This window comes from Otolemur garnettii, unplaced genomic scaffold (genome assembly GCF_000181295.1).
Source record: "Otolemur garnettii isolate 467f Iridium unplaced genomic scaffold, OtoGar3 scaffold00003, whole genome shotgun sequence".
NCBI classification, from domain to species: Eukaryota; Metazoa; Chordata; class Mammalia; order Primates; family Galagidae; genus Otolemur; species Otolemur garnettii.
In genome coordinates this window covers 46,222,979-46,244,675 of record NW_003852398.1, presented here as the reverse complement: position 1 = coordinate 46,244,675, position 21,697 = coordinate 46,222,979, and the positions used below count along the sequence as shown (strand labels likewise).

Here is a 21,697-nt window from a genome sequence, read left to right as displayed (position 1 = left end):
TCTTTGTGTATCTCGGTGCGTACCTCCTGCGGTGTCTTTGTGTAGCCTCTATATCGGGTTTTGGGGGTATCTTTCTATCTCTGTCGTGTGTGCGTGTTTGCATGTGTGTGTGAGAGAGAGGAGAGAGGACTGCCTCTGCACATGGATCTCTGTCTCTGTCTCTTTCTCAGGGTGTGAATGTGTCTCACCTTTGTGAACAAACGTTCTCTAGAAAAGAATTTGAGGGAAGAGATTTTATTCCTGTGAATGGTTGGTAAACTGGGGAAGCACAGCCTTTAGTGTAAAAGGAGGGTAAATTGTGTTCCAGAGAACAAAAGGTGAGTTTGATTTTTATAAGGAAAATCACCCTCCTTTTTTTTTTTTTTTTTTGAGACATTGTCTCACTATGTCCCCCTTGGTAGAGTGCCCTGGCATCACAGCTCACAGCAACCTCAAACTCTTGGGCTTAAGTGATTCTCTTGCCTCAGCCTCCCAAGTAGCTGGGCCTCCCAGTTCCCCCCTCTTCATGTGCATTTTTGCACATGAGTTCTGATTCGGCAGTGCAGGCCATGCCCTATTGGTTGGTTCAGGGGAGGGAAACAGGAACAATCAGCTGTGAAATTCTCAAAGCTAAGCAGAAACTCCAATATGCAAAGTACTGCTTATGATCTCTAGTCAGCAGATGGCCATTTGGCTCTATTTTTAAATTTAGGTCCAATCTTGAGGGATCAGCTCTCTCTTTACATCCTTGTGTGAGTGAACCTAAGTGTTATCTCTGTGTTACTCTCACAGTGCCGGTCTCCCTCTGTCTCTGATTGTCACTATGTTTCTGTGTATTTCTATTTCCCTCTCTGTTCCTCTCTCAGCTTTGTTCTTTCCTCCTTCTGCTCCCTCCCTCTCCCCCTTCCGCCCCCTCCCTCTCCATGTCCCTCACCCCCTATTCATTTCCCCTCCCAGCCCCCCACTCCCCCCACCCCACCTCCCCCACCCCCGCTCTCCTCCCCCTCTGCCCCGATCTCACTGTGTCTCTCTCTGTCTGTCTTTTGCTTTTTTCCCCCTGGTCTCTCTTACTTCCTTTCTCTTTTACTCTTTCTTGCTTTCTGTCTTTGTCTCTCTTCCACTTTCTCTCTCCCTCCTTGTTTCTGTCTTTTAGTCTCTGTCACTCATGTCTTTCCCTTGTGTATGTGTGGAGGTGGGTTTATGCATTCATTCATTCATTCTACTCAAATTTCTGCATGCCTGCCTCACACCATTCCTAACCTAGCTTAGATATTCAGTGATGTTTACTTGACAACTTCCTGTCTCAGGAAGAATAAAAAGGAATCAGAATAAAGAAGCCTTAGGGAGACTTATGGGTAGAAAAGTAGAATTTTTAAAATTATAGTGTGAAAACACCACACTGTACCCCAGAAGTGCATTAATGTACATAGTTACCATTCAATAAAAAAGAAAAAAAAATTATAGATGGACATTACCAAGATTTGGTTTTATTTTACAGGATATACTGCTAATTTCACAGTGCTCAAAACTGACCTCTATAAAACCAAATATTCTAAGCAACCCTCTGACCTTCCTCCCAGTGTCTAGACATTCTCGAGTGATTTTGGAAGGGTCGATCCCTCTGCCAATCCTGATGACTTTTTCTTCCTCACATTCGTCATTCTGTTGACCCTGCTTTTCCGTTTCTGTGATCACAACCTGGGTTCTGGCCTCATCATCTTTCATCTGAACCACTTCACCTGCCTACCTTGACCCCTCTCACCTCTCCATCCCCACATTCCTGGTGACAGGTTACTATCATACACCCTCCTCTGCTTGATGCCCTCTCTGTTTTCTGTCTCCTTCCAGGGCTCATTAATGGAGTTTTAACAAAATAAATAGCTGGGTAGGTTTTTGAAAAGGCTCATCTGACCAGTATTTTGGCCACCTCACAATATGCCCAGGTCTTTGAATGCTTTGACCAGGCTATTTACAAATCAAACTAGCTCCTAGTTATGGCCAATGGGAAACTTAAAAGGAAAATGTGGAAATATGGATGAGGATGCTTAATGACCAGTATTTGTAGCAGCCCTGTATTGTCCAATTAACCAGATGACACTTAACTTGTATTCATACTAAGAAGATTTTGCTATTTGGACTTTAGAATTCAAGACAAGGACCAGTATGCTTTTTCTGAAAGCACTAAGTTAGTAAGTATTTTAGGCTTTGTGGGTTATGCTGTCTCTATCATAATTATTCCATTCTGCCTATGTCTCTCAAAAGTAGCCACAGATGATCCATAAATAGATGGCTATGACTGTGTTTTAATAAAACTTTATTTATAAAAATAGGAGGCTGGTCAGCTTTGGCCCCTGCAGGATATAGTTTGACAAGCCCTGATTTATACTTTATGATATTATACAGCATACCCTTTTAGGTAAATTTTCGTTCTTTTACAAATGAGTTTTTTAAGCTTATTTTTTTTTCTCTCTCCCTCAATATATGTGTATATGTGAGAGTATATGTGTCTGTGTATAAAAGTATGTGCAAAAATAGAGATACCTTTTGGGCTTGTTACAAGGCCTCCTATAATTTTTATATTATTATTATAAAAAAATCTGGTTATTATTTTCATTTATGTATTTTTCCAATTCATAATTTGAAGTATGGAAACAAAAATCTAAACAATGTCACTGACAAGTTCTGATTATTATCTGTAAAATAACAAAAGTACTTTATATCCTCTACCTTATACAAATTACATCATTTCTGTTTTTCATAAGTGGCTCAGTTATCATTTCCAGAAAGATTTTAGAGAATTGTTTGAAAGTATTTTGTGTACATGTGCCTACTGAGTCTGCTTAAAGCTGTTCATAAAATTTTAGACTTTTATTAATTGAGGACCTTTTATCTGCAAGTTGGTAAGTGCACCTGAAGAGACTTAAAATCAAACTTTCACGGAATCTGAATGGACCATAAATGAGGTGAATCATTATGTAGGATAAAAAAAGTTATGTCTTTTTTATAAAGTTCATTCCAGCTGAATTTTAATAATTAAATATAAAGAAGAGATGAAGAAAATAATATAAGGATTTCTTTATTATTTAAGATGCTAAAGGAGATTTTAAATTACACATTAAGTAGGATTATTAACAGGTGCTAAGAATGATATATTTAATTATAAATGTAAACATTGATTACAATGTTAATAAAATAAAATTAAAAGAAATAAACACTTGTAACTATTAAAACAAAATGTTAATTTTTTAACATGTTATCAAATGATAAGCATTAGAAAAATAAATCCAAAAAATATATCATATTTTCTTATCAAATTAACATTTTATTTTATTTATTATTTACTTGTTTGTTTAATTTTTTTTGAGACAGAGTCTCACTATATTACTCCTAGTAGAGTACCATGGCATCACAACTTACAGCAATCCCAAACTTCTGGGCTTATGTGATTCTCTTGCCTCAGCCTGCCAAGTAGCTGGGACTACAGGCTCCTGCCACAATGCCTGGCTATTTTTTTGTTATAGTTGTCATCATTGGTATTTGGCAGACCCTGGGTTGAACCCACCAGCCCCTGTGTATGTGGCTGGTGCCCTAGCTACTGAGCTACAGGCACTGAGCCTCAAATTAACATTTTAAATTAAATAAAAATGACTAGTACATGTGGATTGAGAAGGGAGCCTCCTTACCCTCTTCTGTAAGATATAAATAAGAACGTCCATTTTAGCCAACAACTTGGTAACAAAGTCATAAAAATATTTACAATTATTAACTTCTTACAAGGGATCTATCCTAATGAGGTGCTAAGATTTATAGACAAGATATTGACTCAGTATTGTTTATAATAATGAACATTTTAAAACAGTGTAGCAACCTTAAATAGGTTTGAAAGAAACAAATCAGGGTATAATCCTATGATAACACATAAGCATGAAAATCACATTTTTGAATGATAGTAGTTAATGGTTGAGACCAGTGATCAAAGTATATTAATGAATAAGAATATATAACTGCAATTCACTATAATTGTAACTCTAATGTGCATATTCATAGATACATAAAAATATTAAAAATTTTGGCATAGTAGGATTATAGATTCTTTTTCTTTTTTAATTTTTGTGTGTTCTCTAAGTTTTCTACGATGTATGTAAATATTTCAACATACGTACATTTCTTTTCCTCCATAACAATAAATAATAAACTAGTTGGTATTTCCTCACACTTTCAAAACATGATCTGAGATAAAAATAAATAATGAATAAAAATATCTTGAGAGTTAGAGAAATGAATTTGTTTTAACTGGACAAAAGTCTTGATCCTGGTTTTGATAATTTGATTTTCCATATCAATTGAATTATTTGCTCTTATTAATAAGTTTTTATAGCTATAGCCCACACAAATTAAACCCTATGGAGAATGGTTTATAAACCATCTTCTTATTGGTTTCCAGAGAATGTCAACACATTTCATAAATAATGATACTTGCTGAAACTCGTATCTAAGACTTGAAAAGCATCCAAGAGTTAGACCATATAAAAGATTATTCTCTGGTGTTCAAGTAAAATAAATCCTAGGATTTGCAGTGCTATTGTATTATACAGAAAAATAGCAGGGGAAAATCTAAGTGCTAGTTCCTTGGCAGGTAATATCTGATGTGCCCATAGAAGATGGGAACCAGGACAGAACCGCTCTGGGTTGTATATGATGGTTAAACAGGTTTAATCTCTTTCTTAAAAGGAGCTTCTCTGATCGGGTGAGTCTTTTTTCTGTCTGCAGAATAAGCACCTTAAATCCCTTTGATGTGGGCCTAAGAAAACCAACAAGGCACAGTATTGTTTCAGATGATTCTACAATCTTGGCATCTTTTGTTTTTGGTCTTTTTACTGAATTTTTTAAAATCAAAGGAGCACTTTTATACAGTACTAAAATGAAATAGTACTCCCAAGATAAAAAGTATCTCTACATTATCAATGTTTGATCTCTAGGGGTAGGCACCTTTAATTTTCTTTTTTAACTGATTTTTTGATTAAAATCATAACTGTATACTTTATGGGATACAATGTGATGATTTGACATACAATGTGGAATGCTTAAATCAAGCTGATTTACATGGCCATCACTTCCCTTATTTTTTTGTGGTAAGACATTTAAAATTTATTCTTAGTTATTTTGAAAAATATCCTTGCACTCTGCACATTAGGTGAGATCCCACCAAATACCCTCCTTTCTCCCACCAATCTCCCTCCCTCTTTCTCCTCCCCTCTCCTTCCTCAGCCTTTCCCCTTGCTAAACTATATTTGTCTTTTATCATTCCTGAGTGTGCATCTATATACTGGTTTCATAATGGTATTGAGTACATTAGACACTTTTATTTCCATTCTTGAGATACCTTACTAAGAAGAGTGGTTCCAACTGGATCCAGGTACACATGAAAGATGTAATGTCTCCAACTTTTAAATGCTGAATAGTATTCCATGTTATACACACTACAATTTGTTAATCCATTCATGGATTTGTGGGTTGCTTGCATGACCTGACAATTATGAATTGAGCTGCAGTGAACATTCTGGTGACAACGTCTTTGTGGTAAAATGGTTTTTGTTATTCTGGGTAGATAACTAGTAATGGGATTTCAGGATTAAATGGAAAGTCAACTATGGCCCAGAATGAAGGAGAGTGGGATGGGAGGGGAAAGCAGAGGCCAGATGGATGGAGGGTGAATGGTGGGATCACACCTATGGTGCATATTGCAAGGGTACATGTCGGATCTATTAAATATAGAGTATAAATGTCTTATCACAATAATCAAGTGAATGTTCTTTATCTCTAGAAATGTTTCTTTACTTAAAGTCTACTTGATCTGATCTCAGTATGGTTATGCTAGCTTCCTCTTGGGTGATATTTGCATATGGTATTCCACTCAACTACTTTCAATTTTGGTGTCATCTAATCATCAATTTACCACGAATACACTGATAATATATTTTTACTTTAATTTTAGGGCAGTGTATATCCATGTTAATAAGCACATTTCTTATTGAATATAGAACAAAATATAATCCTAGCTTTCTTTTAATTCTTAAATATAAACTGGAAATAAAAATATAGGAATACTGGACATTCCAAAGCAATATTTACAGATAGTTGTTATGATTTTTTTTAATTTGTTTTGAGACAGGATTTCTCCTATTGTTGCCCAGGCTGGTCTCAACCTTCTGGGCTCAGTGATCGTCTCATCTCAGCCTTCCGCAGAGCTGGGATTGCAGGAACATGCTCCTGGTCTGGGGTTTTCATAATATTTGTGCTGCCAATATTAATGTTGAGTCTACGGCCCCGATGTGGTGTTTCCTGTATGCCAGGCATGTGTATTACTGTATACTGCAATATATAAGGGAAATAGACTATTACCTGTTTTTACAGATGAAAAAATTGAGAATCAAAATGTGAATCAAAATCTTGCTCAAAATTATATAGCTAATATATCAAGACCTGGGAGTGTAAACTCAAGTATGTTTTATAATATTTTTAAAGTAATGCTTTTTTTTTTCATGGAAAATGCTTTCTTCCTTTCCTAACATTGTCCAGAAAAGTCTTCAATAATCTGGAATTCAGAGTGAGCTTTTCCCAGACATTGAGACACGCAGCCTATATTAGTCTTGGCCAGTGTTACTTTCACTAGCTGTCGTACACAGTTCTGCAACAGGCCTACATGGTATATTTTTTTCTCCCCTACTATTACTGCATGCGGCTGACTTCTAGGATATTTGCCATTTTAATAATGATGAACGAAAGCACGGGGAACTGAAATTTATTACAAGTAAAAGCTTTTCTTCTAACAGATGGAAGGAGAGAAGGACCATCAGGTGCGTCTGGCGATTGGAAATGGTATACGGAGTGATGTATGGAGACAGTTTATAGACCGATTTGGAAATATTAAGATGTGCGAACTTTATGGAGCTACTGAAGGAAACATTTGTTTCATGAACCACACTGGGAAAATTGGAGCAGTTGGGAGAACAAATTTCTTTTACAGAGTAAGTACAGTATTTTCTTTATGAAAAAAAAAATACATTGAGGTCTTCTTTGTGCTTGTAAATTATGGTAATCATTATCACATTATCACCTTTTTTTTAATGTTGAGAACTTCTATAAAGTAGCAGCTCTAGGTGAGCAGTGGTGCTATGGATTATGAAAAACTCAATCATCTTCCTCTATATTACAGGGATAATGATGTCTAGTGTTTTGTTCAATTTTTAAATGTGAACATGTATTGTATTAATAGCACGTGTAAGTCCTGGTATGTATTAATTTCACTCTTTCTAACTTCCTTGAGGAGTTGAAATTTCATTATTTCTACTTATTATTATCATTCGTAACACTGAAATGTTCTGTATAGGTTTTAAATATATATATATAAACATATATTTTAATATATATAAACATAAATATATCTTTAAACAATATCAAGATAACACTAACATCCTAAAAGTTGCCAAAGAAACCACCATTTTAGGGATAAAAAAATTGGTAGCTGGTTACTCCATATAACCACAGAAGACAAAAGACTGTGGATAAATACCCCCAAATGGCTTGGAGAAATAGCTGTTAAACTAGAATTTATACCCAACAATAGTATGTTTTAAAGAATAAAGGTGAACATAAAGAAAAAGTCACAAAATTTATAAAGGAAATTTGATATAACCTCAACAGTAAATGAATCTTCAATAATGCAGAATATTTGAATAATAAACTACTAATCAGTGTATAAAGGCCCCCGAATCTAACAACTTCAGAATATCCACTCTTTCAAACACTTATGAAACATTGTACAAAAATTACTGGGCCACTGAGGGAATTCCAACAAATTTCAAAGGACTGAATATACAGGGTAGCCACAAAGTTCATGGGCAATAGTTACTATTTTAAATTGCACATGAACTCTATGGACGCCCTGTACATAAATTATGTTCTTTGACAACAATTTAATTGATACAGAAATACATTTTTTAAAAGACAACTGGGTAATCTCCTATGTACTTGGAAATAAAGCATTTTTAAATTGTCATGTGTTGAAGAAAAAATAATACAATAACAAATAATAATAAATAGTAAATTAGGAGATATTATGAGCTGACCCATAATGAAAATGTCACATCTGAAAACTTGAGGAATCAGCTAAGAGCAGGTAAAAATTTGTTCGATGGACTTTAAATATCCACATCTGTACCTTAATTTTTTAAAAAACAGAAATAAACTGAAAAAAAAAAGGAATAAAGAGCAGACATTAATGAAATAGAACAGAAACACTTAGTGAGAAATGTCAAAAGAAATATAAATATAATATTTTTAAAAGTAAAGAAATGGATTCTGATCGATAGAACAAACAATATCAGGAATGGAACAGGGACATTGCTCTAGACATTAAGACGATAGAAAAAGATTTTACTTGAATTTTATTTAGTTGTTTTAGTTGTTTTTATGTTGTCAAATGAGTTCATAGTAATAAAGTTGGAATTATTAGAATAGGACCAATTTCTAGAACAATACAATTTATCAGTACTAACTCAAGAAGTATCATACTAAATGAAATAAACTTATGTCCAAAAATCTTCCCATAGTTCTAGACAGCTTCCCTGATAACTGTCCTGAAAATTCAAAGCGTGAGTTCCAATCTTACAAACTCTTTCAAGAGAATAGAAAAAGAGAGAAAACTTCCCAGCCCACTTTGGATTCCCACACTTGACATAACAGTGCAGGAACAGAAGTCAACAGATGGAGCCAGTCCCAGACAGACACGTCCGAGGCTCTTCTGTGAGTGTCAATCTCAGGTGTGTTTCCTCAGTGGCCTTGCCTGTGCCCTAGGACCAGCACTGTCCTGTGACATTGCTCTGCATGTTTCCAGAGCACTGTGCTCAAGCTGCTTTTAAATTTGCTTTTGAAAAGAGCTTTAAGAATTCCATGGTGTAAACTTTGGTGCATTTTATCACTTGCCTCTCTAGTTTCTTTAGTTTTATGCATTAATATTTCTGTATAATAAACGTCCCTGTACCAAAGAACTCCTGAAAGTAACAAAAGACCAGGATTTGGTTTTCTAGTCTGTGGTGATTTGTTTCAGTATCTAGAAGTAACCGACATACATCTGTTTTCATGCTGCAGTGGTTCACCTGTTTAGTCCAAGCTGGTGTAAGTCACACTAACGTTCTATCCTAAAGAAGTACAAATTGGTTTGTATAATGTGTGCTTTTAAGATGTTGACGGTCTAGTTGACATCTCAAAAATGCACTTGCATGCCAGACAAAGTGTTTTGGGGAAATAAGAACTGATAGTACTGAGTTGCTCATTCTTCGCAGTTAATTTTCTCAATGTCACTGTAATGACTCCTTTACAAATACGCTGTTCCTATTAAGCCCCCTTTGTGAAGCGGAGTCTTTTAAAAGTATCCACTGACAAGAGCACGTGAAGATGATTTGTATTTTGTCTTGCTGACATGACTTCATTGTAATTTTCCTAAGGTTTTAAATTTCCTATCGGACTATAATGGTGTCATAATGTAAAAAGTCATGACTGTCTCCAATTTATTTGGAAAACTTGGCTTTGAATTCAGTTTCCCTTTTAAGTTTGTAAATGAAAAAGTCATACCTAATAACCAACATAATGTTTTCTAGTCTGTCTTTTATCATTTTATGTACATGCTGTTTTGTTAGATGGCGGGTAATCAGAAAAATGTTCTCCACTAATTGTCTCATGCTACATAGAACTAAATGGGGGAGATTTGGTAAGGGTGCCTCTCAGAAATGTGAGCCTGATGGAGGCTCAGGCCTTATTCGCTGACAGGCAGATCCGCCTCCAAACAAAGAATGTTACAAGTGAAGGAGAAAAATAAGGCAGCAACGCAGAGTTCCTCTAGCCCGAGTGTCCTCCCTGTACGTCATATTTACTATGTAAATGCATAAAACTGAAAAGATAGCGTCCCATATATACATGTCCCCTGAAGCAAACCATATAAAACTCTTGGTGACACTGTATTTCAGAGACAAACCCAAGTCAAATTATTAACTCCTTCCTCTTTTTCCATAGTATTTTCACTGGGGAAAATAAATATGAAGGGACAAATATGAAATCCATAGGTGAAATAAAGCTTGAAAAAAGTAATAAATGAATCTAAATAAGAGGCAGCTGGAAAAAATTTGAATGCACATCAAGATAATAAGTCCTCCAAAATCTCCATAAAATGTTTAGAAAAGCAGGTTCCTGGCTCACGCCTGTAATCCTAGCACTCTGGGAGGCCAACAGATTGCTTGAGTTCAGGAGTTCAAGTCCAACCTGAGAAAGAGCAAGACCGCCGTCTCTCCTAAAAATAGAAAAACTAACTGGGCATCATGGTGAATGCCTGTTGTTCCAGCTACTTGGGAGGCTGAGGCAGGAAGATTGCTCGAGCTCAAGAGTTTGAGGTTTCCGTGAGCTGTGATGAAGTCATGGCACTCTACGCAGAGCGACAGAGTGAGGCTTTGTCTCAAAAAAAGAGAGAGTGAGAGAGAGAGAGAGACAAGTTCCTGCAGGCTCAAAAAATTGCAGTATTATTCTCTTTAAAAATAAAAGCTCAAAGGAAAGGAAAGATCGAGGAAAACATAAATCAACAAAAGGAATTGAAAAGTAAGTTGCTCAGATCAAAGGAAAAAGAGAAGAACTTATGAAAATATTATAGAGATGAGCACCACATTTAAGGACTTAAAAATTAGCAAGGCTGTAGGCACTGTCAGGGAACAAGCCTAGTAGGATTAAGGAGTCACATAAAACAAAACAAACAAAAAAGAAAGTGATAATTAAAAATCAGGAAGAAGGATTTTGAAATCATGGATGATAATCTGACCTGTGCTTACTTTGTGTTCCTGCAGAAGAGAACAGACCAAAACAAAAGCTAATTGTTTTAACTCTGATAGAATAAAACCTCCTTAGACTTGAACTTTTAACAAGAGAGTGCATTCCGTTCCTGGGGGAAAAAATATATATGGTACAAAATGATCGTTAGAAAAATATATCCCAGTGAAATCAGTGAACAAAAATTAAAGAATTGGAGGGGAGATGCCAAGGCAGAAAAAGCGAAGTCTGTACAAAATGTGACATGGCTGAAGACGGCAAACGCTGCTGGCATTTCTCAAAATCAAAACAAAATGCTCAAGGCCAGAAAAAAATGAAAGAAATGTTTTCGCTTAATAATTTTAGTTCTGGCTAAATTGCTTCTCAAGCATAAAGTATCAAAGAGGTTTTATCAAAATCTTCATAAATCAGAGAGTTTAATACCCACATATTTATAGGGGTATAATAACATTTATAAAATTCACTGAGCAACTCTGGCCAACTTGAATATAAAAGAGAATTTAGAGATGAAGGAATCACCTCAGGTAAAAGGTTGGTGGTGGTCCGGGCACAGAGGCTCGCGGCTATAACCCTGGCACTCTGGAGGGCGGGCAGGAGGAATGCTTGAGCTCAGGAGTTTGAGGTGGCAGTGAGCTATGATGATGCTAGTGCATGTTAGCTGGGGATGCTGGTGAACAATGAAACTATTTACATATGGAAGACTGACCAGCTCTGAATCATATTTACACAGGAATGGAAATACAGATCCCAACCATGGGAAAATAACTATAACACTAAGGGAAACGGGAGTTAGGTAGGAGGAGAGGGAGACATGTGAGTGCTCATCCTTCTATCCTTCGTAGTGGTAAACCCATGGGTACAAGGTAAAGGCAAAATATAACGTTAATGAAAAGGCTCATTTTCCTAAAAATGTTTTATTGGCTTAAAGGTGGGCATCTTTTAGGGGCAAGGAAAGTTAGCCGACTGTGAAGTAAAGGAATAGTCTCACAAGTATACCCTCACTTCTGGCGTCAGTTGCAATCTGGGGAGTCGTGAAGCTCACCCTTGGGTTTGGCAATCTGCTAGAAGAACTCACAAGAGTCACTGGCAGATGTTATCTTTATGATTACAGCTTTTCATAGCTAAAAACCACAGATTAAAATCAGCTCCCGGGTGACACACACAGGCAGAATTCAGGAGGGAGTTAAGGGCAAAGCTTCCAGTTATCCTTTCCTGGGGAGTCAGAACTAGAACTTCTGCTCTCCTAGAATTGATGTGTGACAAAAATGCATGGAGTATTTGCCAACTAGGGAAGCACACCTGAGCCTCGGTGTCCATTATCTATTTTGGGACTTGAACACGTAAGTCTGCTTGACTGCCCACGTAGCTGACCTCCATTCCTGCCTTTCAGGAAGTCAAGCTGGGTGATCCAATGCCCCAACTCTGCATAACATTGTAGCTGAGGCTCAGAGACGCTTTCTAAATTATGTTGTTATTATCTGCTTAGTCCAAGGCCCCAAGATAAACAAGTAACACTTCTATACAAAATAACAGTCTAAAGGCTTATTGGTTCCTTCCCAGAAGGCCTGTTTATAGCAAGGTTGAATTCTTTACTACAAGGGGACGGATATTTCAGTTTAAGCCTATCTCTGCTAGAACTTTGTGACTTTGATTTTGTGACTTTGACAAGTTACTTTCCTCTGGGTTCAACGTCTCCTTAGGTATTGAGTAAATAAATTTTGTGATTCTTTCCCAACTCATAAATTTAACAGATTCATGCATAGGGGCATAAGGGTTTATATGTACAGAAACTTCCAATGTGTTCCGCCACATAGGTGGGGATCGCACTGCTCTGGGGCAGCTATTTATCTGAACTGTTATGATACAGCCCCCTGTAGTTGTGCATTGGGTAGGTGCACACACACATCCACGTGAATGTTTAGGGATTTTTAAGGTGTGAAATCTATTTTTTTTATTTGTGTTACTATAATGCAGCCATTTCTGTAATCTCATAGGGAACCCATGAAAGTAGGAAGAGGAATACAGATACTTCTGGCTGAGTTCTAATGCTCTGATCCAGACTACTTCTAGAAGATGCTGTGATTCATTATTTTCATTTTAATTATAAAAGTGTCCCATTTTTAACCCTCAAGTCCCCTATATCTGATACTATATATACCGAACAGTAATTCAGTGTGGAATGAATCTCCCCCATGCACATGAAAAAACAGGAAAGCTGATATCACAAGTTACTGAGCCAATTTTCTATAAAATAAAACATGTTGGAATAGGAGAGAAAAGAATGGGTAATGAACAGGGTTCTGTTATTTGGCCAAGATAATAGGGGCAGTTCCTGAACTTCTGTAACCTTTCTTTCTGTTAGCCAGCAGGCAAGTGGCCAATACTCTGTTATCCCAACTATACACAAAGACAGACCAACACAGCGTAAGCTTTAGGTCTAGAGTAACAATGCATTTGCTTTGCTGCCTCCTTCATTGGCACTAATATTAAAATAGGAAAATACTAATTTCTACCTCGCAGAGTTGTATTGATGATTAAATCAAATATAGCTCTTAAGCTCTTAGCACAGTGTCTGGCGTGTACAGTGACTGTTCAGTAGATATTAGTTGCTCTCGTTTATATTTTAATTCAACTAATGAATTGTGATTTTAGTTTCATGCCTATTTTACTAACATTAAAAACCTTAAATGTTTATGTTTGATCTTTGATAATAATAATACTATTCTATTTATCTCACTAATTTCCATCTCTTCCCACTTACTTGTTCTGGATTTGTTCATTTCTCTCTCTCTCTCTTTTTCCCTCCCTCTCCTTTTGGTCCTTTCTTGTTATTTCTGTCACTTCATTTTACTACCTTCACGTTAGTTTGCTATTTCCTCGTTTAACTCTGTGGTCAGTAAAATCTCAGTTTTCTTATAGAAAAAACGAACTAAACTTAACCTGCAATTTTTTTCCCACAGTCAAAATTTAGTGGCTGTATGAATCTGCGTGACGTGGTAATGTGGACCCTATGGGGCAGGGTGGTTGGAGATATCTGGGGTCGGGGAAAGGCACCCAACTAGCCAATGCAATGAGGATGTTCTGACAAATTTATCATCTTATACCACAACTGTGCAGGGAAGTACTGAATGTTAGTTTAGGGTGAAAGCCCCAGGGATAAAGGCCAACGTAGCAATGAGTAACTGCACTGTTTAAGCATTTGGTCACTTTTCTAGTGACCAAGGAAAAAATGAATAAGGCCTTTACATCTGCATAGATTACATTTAGTTCTATTAAAACTTTCTATTTCAAGGGTGATGGCAAAAATGGTCCTCTTACCTGTAGTTAGTAGAACAAGTAACTGAACACCTGGATTGTTTCTGTCTTCCAACTCAGGCACTCGTGTTTAAAATCACGTTGCAGTGTTTTGCTAAGGTAAAGTGCAACACAGCAGAAATGAAAGTAAATGCCAGTAAATGGTGCTGTTCCCTCAGACTTTCAGTTTTGGTTTTCAAATATTGGTTTAATTTTTCATCAACATCTGTTACTTGTTTCGGTAAATCCATATTTTAATTATTTATTTCAACGGCGCGTAAAATCTACAACCAGTAGATGTCATTACACAAATATCTAAATGCTTAATTTTGTTTTTTCAGCTTTTTTTCAAATTTGAATTGATAAAGTATGATTTTCAGAAAGATGAACCCATGAGAAATGAACAGAATTGGTGCAGTTGTGTGAAAAAAGGTAAGACTTGTGTTTAAAGATGACGTTTTGGAACTTCTATAGAGAGTTGTCCCTCTGTATCTTTAGGATGACTGATCCCAGGACCCTCAGTGGATATCAAAATCTGCAGATGGTCAAGGTTCTTTTATAAAATGTCATAGAATTTGCATCTAATCTAGACACATCCTCCCACATACTTCAAGCAGATTTTATAATATCTAATTAATGTCAATAGTTTTATCTAATTAATGTAAATACTGTATTTTAAATTGGTATTTTTTTGTTATTATATCATTATTTTTTTTTTTCCTGAAAAAGAATTCCAAAGGTTGGTTGAATCCATGGATGCAGAACCATGGATACAGAGGGCTGACTGTAATATTGAATTGAGAAAGGACAAATGACTAGGTATACTACATAATTTGCCTTTTTTGAATTTTAATGCAAGAGGAAGGTTTAATTGTTCAACACAAAGAGCACCAAATGGGTCACTGAGATGGTAACTTTTAAATCACTGTTTAGCTCATATTTTTCTTGATCTGTCACTTCTAGTTCATAACAGTGGCATACGACTGATGTCCTTGTCACCAAACTATAACATAAAATGTAATGAATTAATTTATCATTCTGGATGAATTAGAAAGTCTGGCTAACTTGAATTTAAACTAGGCTCTGACACTTTGAAACTGACCACCTTTGGGCAGGTTAGTCAAGCTGAGTCTCATTTCTTCCTGTGTAAAGAAGAGGTGACAGAATTCATTTGGTGAGGTAACTGTTGACAAGTAAATGAAATGTATATAATTCCTGGGGAGAGTTTGACAGGTGACTTGTTCCCTTCTTGCCCTCTGTTCTGCCTCTCCTCCCCCTCCTCTGCCAAGGGAGATTGTCTTACAATTTTAGGTTAGAAATGTCAGTGAAAGCAAGTGCCTCAGTTACCTTGCTGCTACACACAATCAAACTAGAGATTACAACGTAGAGATGTGCGCTGAGCCATCCAGCCTCAGTAAATCCAGCCAAGATTACTATTTATTGCCTCTGGACAGGTTTACACTTCAGAGATGATGTCTTAAATCTTTACTTCAAATGTGAAGATAACGTTTGCAAACTTGTTTTTGTTGTTGTTGTTGTTTTTTCTGGTAGCTGAATGATTGAAAAAAAAAATAAGTTTTATCTATCCAAAATCCAAATCTCTGTATTTTAAGCCCTATGGGCATTTGGCAAGTATGTTTCTCATATTCAATTCCATAAATACTGTCCAAGTAAAAAGTGATTTCTGAAGAGCTTACAAAGAACTCAAACTCACTTTTCTAGTGTTTTATTTATGACAGTGACAATAATATCTGATATTGGAACTTGAATCTCAGAACCGTGCTTATGCAAACTCGGAATTTCTTACATAGCCAGGTGACCCCAAATATCTGCTTTACTGTTTTGGAATTCTCATTATGAGCTACTCAGTATTATTTTTTCTACAAAGGTATTGTGTCTTTACAGCGTAAATTATTCCTAGATGGAAAGCATGTGAACACACTACAACCTATTTAAATATTTGCAATAATTAATTAGAGAAGAAATTGCCACTATGTGTTGAAGAAGAAAAACAAAGACCATAAATTTTGAGAATGATGTTAGAGTCTTAATAATCCTGACACAAAGGGGACCCAGACTGGCAGGACATACGATAGAGATGAGCCTTTGGCATCAAATGGACTTGGTTAAAAAAAAAAACAAAAACAAAAACAAAAAACTTCAATGCTTACATTTGCCAGCTGTTGGACATTGGGCAAATGACTTCTTTTTATTTGCCTCAATTTCTTCACTTGTAATGTGAAGATTGATCAGAGCCAGTCTAGCAGGCTTATGATGACGATGAGATGGAATACATGTGTAAAGCTTGCAGAATAGTGAGGGTGCCCAGACAGTGCTCAGTAGGTTTAACGGTGGTGACCCTGATGCTGCTGCTGATAGGACAGTGTTGGCGATTACAGTGACTGTGAGGATGAGGATGATCTGGCCTCTGCGGGAGCATAGCTTGTTTTGGTCAATAGTTTCTGTGCCCATGGAAGCCAGAATGATCAGAAGGAAAATAAATAAAGAATACTAAAAATACAAATTGCTTTGAATCTTCCTGGCATCCAACTCCATCTAACTAGCCACAAGGTTATCCCATCTCTTTATAGCTGGCAAAGCAGATAGATTATGGCCTTAAAGACTTCTGGACGATGGCTGTTGCTCTTCCTCTCTTTTTACCTTATCTTAGGAGTAGCTTTCACTTTGCAAATTGCTGGGGGAAATTTGGTCAATTTGAATAAGTTTGATTTGAAAATTATTTCAGGTAATGTGTCCAAATATAAGTGAAAGTAATAGGTGTCAATGAATCTCACTTCTTTCCCATCAAAGATTTCCAAAATAGCATCCCAGAGAAATAAACCATTTTCTTAAATTTCTAGTAATACATTAACTGGATCAGAGAAAGCGTTGTACAGAAACCTTGCCTCAAAATCATAGAGATGTAATTTGAGTTCTGTGTTTCATCCCACTGGTCCTTCCTTCTGGAATAGGGATTCTAATATCAGTTTCAAAAAAACTTCAATGGGGTTGGCGTCTTACTCCTTTGAGCCACAGGTGCTGCCCCCATATGCTGGAGGTGGTGGGTTTAAACCCAGCCCTGGCCAAAACCTGCAAAAAAAAAAAAAAAAAAAGAAAACTTCAATGAAGAATAAGCAAGGTGACGGTTGGAAAGGGCTCGTGTAAGTGTCCGGTAAACATCGCTATCCTCATTTTATTATAATAAAATTCTTATTATGGTTGTTATGTATATGGATGTCAATGTTATTTGTGTTATTATCTGCATAATCCAAAACAGAAGTAGCCATTGGTCTATCTACCCAGGAAATAAGAAACATTTAGTACATCTTTTCTTTCCATTGGATTCCCTTTTGGTTTTTCTGAATAGTTTGTATTTGTGGTAGTCTCTTAAAGGAGGCACTAAGTGTGCGTGATGTCCAATCTAGAAATATGTTCAGAGGAAAGTGAGATGACCAGTATTAGTCATGTTAGCCAGATAGAATTCAGGTACACGCATGGTGCACGCAACAGTAATTCTAAGAAGATAACTGCAGGTACGCGCTTCTCTCTTGCAGGAGAACCTGGGCTTCTCATTTCCCGAGTGAATGCAAGAAGTCCCTTTTTTGGTTATGCCGGGCCTTACAAGCACACACACAAAAAATTGCTTTTTGATGTTTTTAAGAAGGGAGATGTTTACTTTAACACAGGAGACCTGATGGTCCAAGATCAGGATTTCCTTTATTTTTGGGACCGTATCGGAGATACTTTCAGGTATGAAACATCCTGGGATGCACAGCTTGCCATGTAACTGTGAAACATGCCTCTGTAGAAACATCAGAGACCACATGCTCTTTTGCTTTCCAGGCAAACAGAATCCGTTTATGTCCATAATGTTTTCCCATTTAGAAATTTATTGGCCATCTGTTTCTAGATTGAACTATAAGTTAAATGTTGATGCAAATTTTTTATAATTACTTTAATGAGTCTGTTGAGTTCAAATCTGTGTTCTCCTTTGTAAGCATATCAAACTGGCAGGCAGATGTGAGGTCTAAATGACAGGGTTAAGACAGAGAACCAATTCAGCCAAATATGACCTAATTTTTGACCTAATGATAAATAGTTGAAACAGCAAAATTCTCCTTTCTTACTTTTTTTTTTTTTAATAATTCTCTAAGATTATCTCAGGCCTATGAAATTATTTTTCTTTACTAGCCAATGACTAGTAAAGCATTCAACAATTACTTGATTGAATACATTATTTTGTACATCCTTACCTTCTTGTACTAGACTATAATCTCACTTTATATAAAGTTCTGTTAATTGAAATAAAATATTTCTATACCTTTGAGGAGCCAAAGGGGTGACTACCTAGAAATTAAAGTGCATGAGCACACTGAAAGACAAATATATCTTTACTTTCAATTTTTGACATCCCCGTCATCAGAGACAGGGAAGGATTTTCACTTATTTGTTATTCTACAAAACAAGCATTTTTGTAATTAGAATCCTCATCATCATTTTATTTTCATCTGCATTATAAAATATTTTAGAGTAAGAAATTTATACTGATGAGATATCCAGAAATTTTAGCTGGAAAACACATGCTGATTTTATGGAATTACCAACAAAGTGTGTCCTTAGAAATACCTTCCGTTTTGAAATTAGTATTGGTCACTCGCTAGATGCTTAAAAGAACAAAATGTAAGGCATTAAAACTAAAACTGGATGCCTGGTTCTTCGAATACAGGTGCACTAACTGGAATTTGTTTTTCATTTAGATGGAAAGGGGAGAACGTTGCAACCACAGAGGTTGCTGAAGTTATTGGAATGTTGGATTTTATACAGGAAGCGAATGTCTATGGTGTGGCTGTGTCAGGTATGAATATATTTCAGATTTCGGAAGGATGCTGGGGATGGAATGTAATATTGTTTAGTTTTACAGCAATCTTACTCACTCAACATTTTGTTTTTTATGTATTAAGATAAGCAACTTAGTTTTGTCTTGGCAGATAATGCCCTTGTCCAAGCTAATCAACTTCAAGGTCATATCGGGGGAAGGGGTTATGTGAACCTTAAAGCTCCTGTGTATTTTTAAGCCGACCTTGAAAGCTGGTCAGTGACTCACTTGTTAAAAATTGTTACAGCTTTTAAATAATCTATTATTTTTCTCTTAAGGGTTTGTACAAACCACTAAATAGGAAGGTGTTCTGCCTTAAATGTTTAGTAATACTGACTTGTACTTAAAGTTGGTCTTTAAATAATCATGTAAAAATGTTTTCTCATTATCTTTATAAATATGCAAATGGGGATCATCTCATGTTACTGAAAATGGAACAGAAAAGTGACTAATTTGAAGTCACAGGACAGCCATTCTCTATTTTTTCCAGCTGATGCTTGTAGGAGCAGGGGACACGAGGGGTGGGAGTGCTTGGGTAGGAGAGCAGAGGAAGAGAATAATTATTTAATGCTAGAGAAAGGCTCCAGAATGTTCTGTACCCTTGTAAAGATCTGTAGGTGTTAAGCATTACATTATGAAAAACTAGTTTCTGGTTTCTTAACTTAAAAACGTGCCCTTTTTTACATTAATGTATAAGATGTACATTTCTACATTTGTGTTTAGACTAATGTGTTCTTAATATTTGTGTTACTGGTGTTAGGTTGCAAATTATGGGTAATTTATAGCGTTTTCCATTCCATCTGTTTTATTTCTGCAGTGTAGACAATTAGGAGTAGACCCTGGTCCTACCTATTTTTAAATGTTTTCTAGAAAGTAAATCATACGCTCAGGGAAGGACACAGACTCATTTGGGCTTCTGTTACCTTGTTATCACCGGCACAGTTTTAATTTCTCTATTTATCACAATTACTAGGTAAGTAACAGAATTAATTTTTGAAAATGAATCTAGTACTTGTAAAATGAATTCTATTTCAAACTTTTTTTTTTTCAGGTTATGAAGGAAAAGCAGGGATGGCTTCTATTATTTTAAAACCAAATAAATCTTTAGATTTGAAAGCATTTTATGAACAAGTTGTAGCATCTCTACCGGCTTACGCCTGCCCAAGATTCTTAAGAATTCAGGTAATTTTACTGTTTGAATTTACTATCAAATTTAAGACCAGGAGGTGGTGTAACTTCAAAATGATATTGTTTCCTTTAGATATATGCATTTTATTTGTGTTAGGACAAATTTCAGGAGTCATGAGGGGCAGGAGGATGCAGAGCTGAGGCTGACCGATGCCATATTTGCTGCCTAATTTTAGAGGGAACACGATGAAACGCTAGGACATGTTTATCTTGGTCATGATTCTAAAATGGTTCAGTTTCTCTTCAGGACCTCAGAGAAAAATGTCCTAGAGAGAGTAGCAAGCCAAAACTCTGTCTTACACACACCTTGTGAAGACATTTGGTGCGTAGGAGCCTAGAATTAGATTTAATAAGGAACCATCAAGAAGTCTGCAGGATGTGTGCAGAAACTAAAGGCAACTGGCGTTAAGCAACTTTGTTTTTAATTTTATTATCATTCTGTCCAAATCTCCCTCACCCAGACCTTGTATTTTGGGGAATTCTGAGTTTCTTTATGTTTGAATGAGGGCTCATCCTTGTTAGGTTGTTAGTATAAAGTATAGTGAAGAGAAAACAAATTTTCTCCACTACTGTGCAACTTCACTCATTCACTCAACCATTCATCATCCCTTAATATCCAATCACATAGACTTTTACTGAATATACTTGACATGTCACTATCAGATGCTAATGGGGCCATAGACTGTGTCATATTCAGTTTTGAAGCATTGCCCAAGCATTCCTCATAGCCAAGTCACTATCTGTCCAGGGAGACACATCATCTGAACTATCATAAATACATATTTCATTTGCTTTTTTTTTAACTTTTAAGTTTTTACAAATATCATCCCAGATTATTTTTGTTAAAAAACCTCTGTGATACTAAAGATAAGTAAATATGAAGCAGAAGTAATCTATTTTAACTGAGATTTGTACTGAAAGTGTTGTAGATTCACAGGCAGCTGTAAGTAATACTATAGACAGATCCTGTGTGTCCTCTAACCAGGTGTCCCCAAGGACAAAATTTTGCGAATTTATCACAATGAGGATATTAACATAATTTCTCAACTTATTAAAATTTCTTCTGTTCTACTTGCACTCATTTTTGTGTGTTTTTCATATACTTTATTACCTGTGTGGTTTCATGCACCCCTGACCATAGTAAGGATACAAATGATTCCAACCCTACAAGGATCCCTCACGTAGAGCTCACTCTTGTCCCACCTGACCCTACCCCAAAGTAATATATTTGACCCATAGAAAGCTGATACAGCAAGTAATATTTAAAGTATTTTCCCTTTATGGCAATTTAAAATTCACTTTCATCAAGCTGAAGAAATATTTTTGCATAGGACTATTCTAGAAGACTTGTTAGCCTTGAACAAATTTAGAAAATACTTTCAAATCATTCAACTCCTTCCTTCATTAAATCATTAAACATGGGCCATCACTATTATGTTTATTACAGTATTTCCTATAGGTAGTACAAAGTCTGACCCTTAGGGATGT

At 36.1% G+C, this 21,697-nt stretch overlaps 1 protein-coding gene across 1 annotated transcript in view; it reads left to right on the top strand.

The window, feature by feature from the left end:
* Window positions 1-21,697, top strand: part of SLC27A6 (solute carrier family 27 member 6) — a 45,716-nt gene that overhangs the window by 22,235 nt on the left and 1,784 nt on the right. Inside the window, exons 5-9 of the mRNA XM_003782225.1 lie at window positions 6,813-7,007; window positions 14,487-14,577; window positions 17,700-17,895; window positions 18,903-19,000; window positions 20,073-20,203. Of these exons, the coding sequence (XP_003782273.1) occupies window positions 6,813-7,007; window positions 14,487-14,577; window positions 17,700-17,895; window positions 18,903-19,000; window positions 20,073-20,203 (711 nt within the window). The remainder of the gene's footprint in view (window positions 1-6,812; window positions 7,008-14,486; window positions 14,578-17,699; window positions 17,896-18,902; window positions 19,001-20,072; window positions 20,204-21,697) is intronic.